Source organism: Periophthalmus magnuspinnatus, chromosome 17, assembly GCF_009829125.3.
Source record: "Periophthalmus magnuspinnatus isolate fPerMag1 chromosome 17, fPerMag1.2.pri, whole genome shotgun sequence".
NCBI classification, from domain to species: Eukaryota; Metazoa; Chordata; class Actinopteri; order Gobiiformes; family Gobiidae; genus Periophthalmus; species Periophthalmus magnuspinnatus.
The window spans coordinates 15872615-15882637 of record NC_047142.1 but is presented as its reverse complement, the minus strand read 5'-3'; the positions used below and the strand labels follow the sequence as shown (position 1 = coordinate 15882637).

The window sequence follows — 10023 nt, the reverse complement described above, 5'->3', positions numbered from 1 at the left end:
CCTTAACAGATTTTGCTGAATTATTTGGATGTTTTTGACAGTGCAGTGATGCTTGTTGCCTCTAGGGGTGCTACATCTAGAGACTTACTGGTGTCACTTATAGAAAACTCACCTTCTGGAAGAAAATGAACTGGAGATTTGCCTCTTCTTTAGGTGAGGTGCACTATGTAACTTTTCTGGTTGGGAATCCGGCACACACTTGTTTTCATGGAAATGACATTGCTTTGCTTGGAATGTCCCACAATATTGCATTAAGTTGTTTTATTTTGCAATGTATATTTATTCAATTATAGGTATTTATATTGCCCAAAAATACCTTACTACTTACTACTACTAGCAGTGAGTAGACTTGCCTCTCCACAGATCTGACCTGTAACTTGATTTGGTAGTGTCTCCATGGAGATTAGTGTCGTCATGATACTAAAATGTTCTATTTTAATACAAATGAATAGGCTTGATAGTCAATATTACAATGAAAACAAAAACAAAAAAATGCTCCTTTACTAAATTTACTATTTAATATGTGAAAATCCCATTATATTGTCTAAAGAAATTATTATCATCAAGTTTAAAATTGTGTCAACATTAGTATCTACTTTCAATACTAGATACAAGAGTGATAAATAACATCTCTGTGAAGACTATCAAGTGACTGATCCTCCACCAGAAAAGTTACACAGTGCAACTTTAACAGGATTTGGACTTTTCAATGAGGCTTCAACTCACCAACCCACACCACTGCTTTTAAACTGGAGGAATTGCAGCACTGTGAAGCCAGAATTTAGAGCTATTTAAATGTTTAAGGGGTTCCTGTGGGCCAAAAGAACTGAGGTGCATTGGGTCGCTTCACCGGGACGTTTTGGACGGGTGGAGCTTGTTCTGATTGAATTGAAAAGAGACAGTTAATGGCAGAAACAGTTGAGAGTTCAGATCACTTTTACAAATGCACACTTCAAATCTGCAGGTACTGTATATACAAGAGGACTGCTCAGAGAATGAAACCGAATTGTAAAAGTAGATGAAACCTGCACTTTTGATAAGCTACTTTGAATTATGGGTAGAAAAAAATACCATTGAAATAATCTGCTTCTGTATAGGTGTACCAGCAACAGATGTAATATAACATGCAATCTATATTTTAACAAACCCAATTTATTTTTTTCATCATGCTATAGGAAAATTCAAACCTATTACTTACAAGTGGGATTTTAAGCACATCAATTAAATACATAACATTTTTATATTATTTGAAAATGCCAGATTTTGTGCATAAATTAAAGAGGAGGTATTAACTGCTAACACATAACATATTTAGATCACCATGTTACTTGTTCTTGTTTTGAAAATGTTCACCAAAAACAATGTATTACCATGTTTAATAAGTTTCCTTTTCTGAGTGCCCCTTGCTTTGCTCTCCATGCTAAGTCGCTCCCCTTCAGAGCACTAATTCATTACAATCTGCGTACATCCTGCTAATGAAATTACGGCACATCGCACCAGATTTGTAAAGTTGTAGCCTATTGTGGAGAATTGTCGTGTGGGAGCATGGATGATGTAGGCACGTGGGATGAACATGCGCAGGGGTTTGAATTGGGCCCAGAAGAGATCGCTAGATTACTCAAACATGCCTGGATGACGTCTAAAACCTCTTTAGGCGTGTTTTTGATGAGGGAACACCATTATAACATGGTAGGTTGGTCCAAAAAATCTATTTTGCCTAATACCACCTCTTTAACTTCAAAATCAGACATTATCTCCAGAGTTCAGATACACTTACTTAAGCAGTAGTTTCCCCAAATATGTTTTACTTGAGTTATTCCATTACTTTGTACTTTTACACGAGTAATATTTTGTAATGGTAATCTTATTGAAAGGTGCACTATGGTATGGAACTTTTCTGGTGGAGTTTCTGCCACTTGCTTGTCTCCATAAATGTTATTGCTTTGCTTTATTTCACAAAAATGTCTTAAAAACATGCAAATATACAAAAATATAACTGTGTATAACCGATAAGTCTCCACGGAGATAGATAGGTTTAATGCGATACTGTGGAACATTCCAGGCAAAGCAATCACTTTTCTGTGGAGATGAGCAGGTGGCAAGCCTTCCACCAGAAGTTACACAGTGCAGCTTTAAGTACGTTACAATGTCCTTTCATTCTCTGAGCAGTGAATCTAGTGTCGATGGTTCATGTCTCTCTCGTTTCTAATGTTGTTATTGTAAAACCACTTCTTCTTTCTCTTCGGTCAAAACCACAATGTGATTTTTACATTACTGTTGTTTTTTAAGAAGCATCAAAACTAGATTTAACTCTGAATTTCTGTGCCAAATTAGCCTGGCCAGCCACCTTTATAATAACTACACTTTAAAAAGTCTTGATAAAGCGTGAACAAAGACTTCATTCATAGTGAACAAATGGTTTCTTAATGATTTAGGCTTAATAATTACTTCATTTATACAAAAGTATCAAAAAGCAATATAATGAAACTACTATCGAAACTAGATACTCATTTGACCAGATACTGAAAAAGTCACATGTAGCCTGAAATGAACCTTTCCTGTATATCTTTAGAATGACCTTGAACTGTATCAGAACAAGTATAAGACACATAGACTAGTATACACTATGGACCACTATGGAACCTATCTGGACGACTGAGGGATTATACCGGGGTGTCAAACTCAAACTCACAGAGGAACACAGAATTAAAACACTGTGACTAAGTCATGGGCCAAACTAAATATTTATTGAAAAATTTAAACATCTGCATGTTGTTCAGAAGGGGTGGATAAAAATTTAAGTGAAGCAATAGATGGCAGATGATAAACAGAAGTGGTGGGGGCCAGCATCAACACATTTGCAAAGCATTTTGGGATTCGTAGTATTAGAGGTGCATGTGCTATACTGGCGCGGCGGCCGGCGGGCCAACTCTAATACATATTTGATATGACCTCGCTTATTATATCAAGGGCCAAATTTGGCCCGCGGGCCTGAGTCTGACGTCTCTGGATTACACAGATATAAGGCCACATGGTGATATAAAAGTACTATTATTTAATGTTGAAAATAACATTCTATTGTCTAATGAAAGAGTGTTTTTAGTATCATCATGGTATCAAAATCGGTATTGAGTATCAAGTTTATTCCTTAGTATCAAAATCAAGTTTGAAATGTTTGTATTGTGGCAACCCTAACCCTAACTCCTTCATTAAGTAATTCAAGCTAAGTTTGAATCATTATTTGTTCGTTATGAATTAAGCATTAATCATGCTTTATACAATCTGTGACATCTGCAAATCATTATGTTATAATTTGGACATTTTAAATTGCAATATTGATCTAAAACAAAAATTGGAGAACGATCTACATACAGAGCAGTGGGCGTGTACCAGTGCCAGGGAAAACAGGAGTTGAACGGCAATGGCGTCTTGAAAATAAGTGATAAAAGATTACTCAAACATGCACAAATCACTCCATATACAACTTCGGGTGAGTGAATGAAAAGGGGAAACATCTGTAACACGGTTAAGCTCTGAAAAGTAGATTTTGCATAATAGATCTGCTTTAAGCGAAATTTTGACTAATTTTTCAAGATAAAATGTCAGTTTTCTACCACATATTAATTTTGATACTGACAAAATGTTTTTAAAGGTAATAATTACAACTGAACCTGGGATGCCATTAGCTTCATTTAGTCGTAGAATCTGGTAACCCAAAGTGCAGAGTTCATTCTGTTTCTGATTGGATTGTTGGGCTAAGAACCAAAGCACAAAATGTAAACGTGACCAATTTTTACCTTTTTAAATTGTGAATGTAAATGTGAATTTTTTATTCTTCAAATCAATATAAAATGTGTGGAATATTGAAAAAAAAATGTGATTTAGCTCAGAAACAAATATTGTGAATTCAAGTCTTCTTAAAGGTGCTGTATTTGATTTTACTGTCTCCAAAATGTGAAAAACAGAACTAGTTCATTTTAAACAGTTTGCAGAGGTCCAAAGTTATTCCTCACTTACCTCATGCATCCTGAACACCCTAATTATTCACCTTGATGGGTTTATTAGCACTTTTCACAACTTTTACAGACCAGCAGAGTTGGAGAGCAGAGTTTTGCCTTTTGGCAACAACCAGCATGCTAACAGTCCACTTCCTGATTCTCAGACAGTGCACAGCACATATCTTATATCTGTATTCCTTTCCACTGTAGCGGTTGGAGTTGATATTGATGAATAGAATTGTTATAATGTACTTATAATGTGCCAAAAGGTCTTTTAAAAGCTGTGAATCGAATGGGTTTGGCTGGTCAGGCTAGTGCCAAATGTTTTTATGTGAATGTTTCCATTTGCCAAATTGTTCAGGTGTTTCAGATCAAATGTAAATAAATATTAATCTTGACATTTTGTGTATTGTGGTATGTGTAAGTAGCGTTGTCAAAAGTATCAAAAATCAGATATTGATAATAGAAGTAGTATCAAAACTAGATACTCATTTGAGCAAGTATCAATACTAAAAAAGTCACATTCACAGGACAGAAATGAACCTTTCCTGAATAGTTTTAGAATGATCTTGAGCTGTATCAGAACAAGTATAAGACATATAGACTAGTATACACTCATGGATCATTATGGAACATACCTGAACGACTGAGGGATTACACAGATATGAGTCCACATGATAATATAGAAGAAAGTACTACCATTCAATGCTAAAAATCACATAATATTGTCTACAGAAAGAGTGTTTTTATCATCATCGTGGTATCAGAATCAGTATTGAGTCTATTTCTTAGCATCGAGATCAAGTTTGAAATTTTAGTAGACCATCATGACAACACTATAAGGGAAAAATACATACCTTTATTAAATGTCCTGGATTAGATCAAATTAAAGGTGTAGTGGTTCTCAACATGCGGCGTACGTCCGACTGGAGCCAGAGATGGAATGATCAGATTTACCGGACTAACTAATTATACTTTTAAAATACTGAACTTTTTAAACTTTGTACAACCATGTATGTCTATTGCCTAACTGTGGGCACTGCTCTGTCTAAAGTTGTGTAACTCAAATTAGACTTTAATCTGAGCTTTATTTTGTATTTTTTCTTGGGTTTTCACATTGGACTGTGTTCACATTGTGTCATCATGATAACTGCTGAACGTTCCACTATAGACATACATGAAGAACACCCCCAGCATGATGTCACTACAAAGTATCAATAGGTGACAAAATCTTCATGTTGATAAGAATAACATTTTTTTGTGCTATGTAACTTTCCTGCTTGTCTCCATGGAGATCTGCCTGGAATGTTCCAATGTACAGCATTAAACTTATATTCAATTACACTTGTCTCTGTCTCAAAAACATTATAGTATTCATGCTGTGAATTGCAATCGTTTCCATGGATGTAAATACCAAAAAAGTTACATAGTGCACCTTTCTTTTACCTTAGTTATAGATATTTTTTCTAATATTTGTGATCTACTCTTTATCATCTGAGTTAGATTTTTTTTATTACCTCAGCATTAAAACATAAATCATACTTTATATTTCAACAGTTACTTGTTACTAATACTAACCATTTGAATAAATACTTAACTTCTACGTGAGTAATACTGTCTTAAATTAGCATATCTCTGGTCCAAAAGATTTAGTCCTGGTTTAGTTCTAGACCTTTTTGTCCCATTTAGTCTTAATAAAACTGTGGTCTAATATTTGTTTCGTTTTGAACTTGTTTTTTGTCCAGTATGTGCTTAGATAAAACCTTCTCCAGAACTGAGCCAGGATTCTGCTGAGCACGTAGAAAGTGGTCCAGGAATTGAACCAGTGACTATCTTAATGTTAAACTGCAAATTTTACCACTTAACCACTTAATAGCGGCGTAAATTGCTGCATTCACACGTTTTTTCTAGTCCTGTTCTAGTCCTGGTTTAGTCGTGGTTTATTCCTGGTTTAGTCCTGGTCTAGTTCAGGTTTAGTCCCAAATTGTAATGTAGTGCAAGTGTTCTAGTCCTGTTCTAGTCCTGGTTTAGAATTTGATGTCATAATTTCAGATGGAGGGCAGAGGTTTATATAACTCGACAGGAGATTTACTGTTTTGAAAATAAAAACCCACAAATGTTGAACCTCATCATTATTTGGGATTTGAGATTTTAGGATTGGCTGCCATATTAATCTTATATCTTAAAGTCCTTTTAACTGGCAACAATCACATCTTTGGGGTTGAATAATGGCATAGCTTTTTGAAGCTATTGTCAAAGATGATTTCACTTTTGTTTATTTATACTGACAGAGAAGATGTTGAGCGTTGTGCCAGTTTTTGTTTCACGTGGATAGGCCCAGTAATTACAGAGATATTAATATATAAACTACATGAATAAATCTGCAATCTGATAAGCATTTTAAACTCTAAGGATTTATGTAGTGATGTTTTTTTGATGTCATGTAAACCAAACCTTTCAGATATTTAGTAACATACAGAGATGGTACATTTACTCAGTTATATTTACTTGGCCAACATTTTGAAGAAATTGCACCTTTCAGAGCACTTTTCTAACAGCATATTTTTATATTTTTATTGAAGTAAAAGTACTCTTACTTGAGTTTCACTTGAGAACATTTTTGTTCCTCTTCCCACTGTGAGTAAATCTACAAGTGACAAAAGCTTTATGTTGACAATATGAAATGATTTGAACATTATAAATCAGATTTTACGTTGCGACAGTTACTCTTTAAGTTACTCTAACTTGAGTAGTATTTTTCCCAAAATTTTTGTCACCCTTACTTACGTAATTTCTTGGGCCACTTTCTTACTTGAGTCCAATTTTTGTACTCTGCTCATACGTAACGCTTGCAAAACCAGTAAAAGAAACATAGACACCAAAATGGAAACAAAGCCATGTCCGCTAATGTGCCTCTTTATTTAGAGAAAATAAAAATGTCATTTGTCATCGGCCTGGTCAGTTCACTCTGTCTGCCTGTAGGGGGGGTGGACGTGCCGTAAGAGAGAAAGGCTGATGCTGTTTGTACACAGGGGGAGGGGAGGGGGGGACAAGAAGAAGAGCTGTAGTCGGTGCTGCTCACACATTCATTTAGTGCCTGTGCCAGTAGAGGGCGCCAAAAGGACCGAAAAGGGTTAGTAGTAATATTGCACGCCCTCATTTTCACCATTCTCTAGACATGCTTTCCTATCATATGCATACTGTTCTTGTATACATACTCTATAGGCACACACATAATTAAACAGGTTGAATTGTACATTAATATTTATAATAGAGCTATAAATTTACACGTACATACATTAAGAAAAGTCTCTCTCACTCCGGCATAGAAACTCACCGTCTATGCCTATGTCTTTATATACACCTCACGCATACTGCAAAAGTCCTATCAAAAAACAATGGATTTCCAATGTCTGTTTAAAGCTGTGAAATTCAAATCATTATAATAATATTTGTCAAATAAAATGAAAGGAGGAGTTAAAACCAAAAGAGAGAGAGAAGAAACAAAAAGGCATGGCGCTGTCTTCACTGCAGGTAAGTGGTTAATTTTGCATAATGTATACAGGTTTTTAAGGAGTTTTCCCTATTTTTTTATTTTTTACTAAACAGAATTTCAGATTTTTTTTATAAACCAGAAAAAACTAATTTCTACAGAGAAATTGCCCCACCCGCAGTCATTGTCGGCTGCAGATAGAGGTTGACATCAAAGCTGTACAGCGCAGTCAAAAAAACATACTTACAGGAGCTCATATTACAAGTACAGCCATATTCAAGGCACAAAGATCTACAAGTAGATTTGTTTTTCTTTCAATTAGGTTGTACAAAATAATATTACATTTTACAGTCTGTACAGGATAACCCAACCTTGCACAGTGTACAAGTTAAACAAAAAAAAGGAAAAAAAAAAAGAAAGAAATTCATCATCTTTCGCTTCGTGGTCCCTCCTGTCTGAAAGCGGAAAGGGCTGGGTGGTATTTTTGGAGTTTGTAGAGAGGGGGGCTAAGGTGCAAACTCAGTCCCGTGTTAGAATAATCCTTCAAAAAACAAAATTTTCCAAAAAAAAATCTCCTCCATTCGCCCCTCGAGTTAACACCAGGGTTAATAAATATAGTGATGCTACATTGTGTGTGTATGCTTCCTCTGGACAAAAAAAAAAAAAAAAAATTCAAAATAAAAATTTGAAAAAACAAAATTATTAAGGAACCTGAAGCAAAGTGCATTTAAATCTTCATACGTTTGTCTTTCTCCTTCAAAAATATATATTGGGAAAAGTTACGGAGGTTGCCAGACATTTTCACACAAAATCTTCTTCGTAGCACGCCTAGCCTCTACAATGAGGTCCGGTTGGTTTCAAGTTTCACACCCAACAAATTAGGTCCGAAGGAAGTTGAAAAATAAACTAAAATTATGAAAAAAAAAAAAAAAAAGAAAAAGACACAAAGGGGCAAAATTAAGGAGGTAGCGCAAGGCTCTTTTAGTGGAATGACATTTAAAATCAAGGCGTTTTTATGGAAAAATCGAAATAAACCAGCGGCACACGACAAACTTGTTCCCCAAATGTCTTCAAAAACTCCAACAATTCCATCATTGAGAAAAACGTAGAAAAAGCTAAGAAGAGGATTTTGACACACTTCAGTAGTACTTCATCGTCCCAGGGCAGGTCAGAGGTCAGAGGGGCGGGGCTTATGGGTTGTTTGGGGGCGGGGCTAAGGGGCTTTGGGGGCGTGACCATCACAAGAGTTCGTACTGGCGCAGGTGCATTCTCTGTATGATGTCTCTGCAGTCGTTGAACACGCGGCGGATGTTTTCTGTGTCCACAGCGCAGGTGAAGTGAGGGTAGCAGTAGTGCCGGCCGTCCCCACTTGCAGTGCTGATCCGCTGCAAACACAGAAGGATTTAAATTAATATATATGATAGGATTGTTAATAAAAATCAATACCTTCATGCCAATTGATGCTAAAACTTTGCCTAATCAGCTAGTCCCCTTTAAATCTAAAAGGGTCTGGCATTGGACCATAGAGCGTGACAAACTGTCCTAACTTGGGACAGTCCAATTACTGCAGCTAATTTGTATCTCTCTCAAATGTGGAAGACATCTCCTCTCAAAAACTCGTATCATTCAGAACAAAATATATTACTTTTACCTGGTATAAATAACAGTTTGGTGCTTTGATTGTTGAGTCTGCTTTTTTACTCCTAAACCACCATGTTTGGTTTTATCAGAACAGAGCCTGTGGCCCTCTGATTGGTTAATCTGCCTGTCAATCATGCCCTATGGAGTTGGGAAAGAGGACAAAGTTCCAGACCCACTCTTCTTTGTAAAGTGTTGTCAAAGTGTGTGGTTCTGGCTGGGCAGGTAAACTAGTATTGAGATACTCGTTTAAACAAATATGGATACTGGACGCTTTAAACCAGAGGTGTCCAAACTTTTTTCATCGAGGGCCACATCTCAAAACATATTCGAAGCGGAGGGCCACAGACCAGTGATCAATGCAGTGCGGTGCTTTTTACACAGCTTTGACGGAGCCGCTGTGTATTAATAAGGCTTGAAACACATTCATTTTAGGTCTATATCACACTGCAATGTGATGTTTGAGGTGATAGTGGTAGAAATAATTAAATATGCTGTTAAAAGTACTGCTTATGATCAATTGGGTCAATTCAGCAGGAGGCTTGAGGGCCAATAAAAACTGGTCTGAGGGCCGCATTTGGCCCCCAGGCCTTAGTTTGGACATCCCTGCTTTAAACTGAAACATCACCAGACACACTGGCCTTTCAGACAATGAAGCAGAAAAATGACTTTATGTTATTTCACACATACACGCCTCCAGTCGAAGTAAATGTGGAGAAAAGTGAGGTTCGAACTGTTATTTATATTTAATATACCTGAACATCAATCATTAAAATGGCCTAGTTAGAGAATTGTGTGCAGTGTAATAGTTACTAAATACAAAAGTGCGTCAGTTATGATGCCACGCACATCTATACACAGTTAAACTTTACATAAATGTATGTCATCATTCCT

At 36.2% G+C, this 10023-nt stretch overlaps 1 protein-coding gene across 2 annotated transcripts in view; it reads right to left on the bottom strand.

Annotated features, from left to right (window-relative positions):
* Window positions 1-6898: 6898 nt before the first annotated feature.
* Window positions 6899-10023, bottom strand: part of LOC117384950 (guanine nucleotide-binding protein G(olf) subunit alpha) — a 64817-nt gene continuing 61692 nt past the window's right edge. For both annotated transcript variants that reach the window (XM_033982134.2, XM_033982135.2), the window contains exon 12: window positions 6899-8876. In XM_033982134.2, coding sequence (XP_033838025.1) covers window positions 8730-8876 — 147 coding nt within the window. In that variant the 3' untranslated portion in view covers window positions 6899-8729. The remainder of the gene's footprint in view (window positions 8877-10023) is intronic.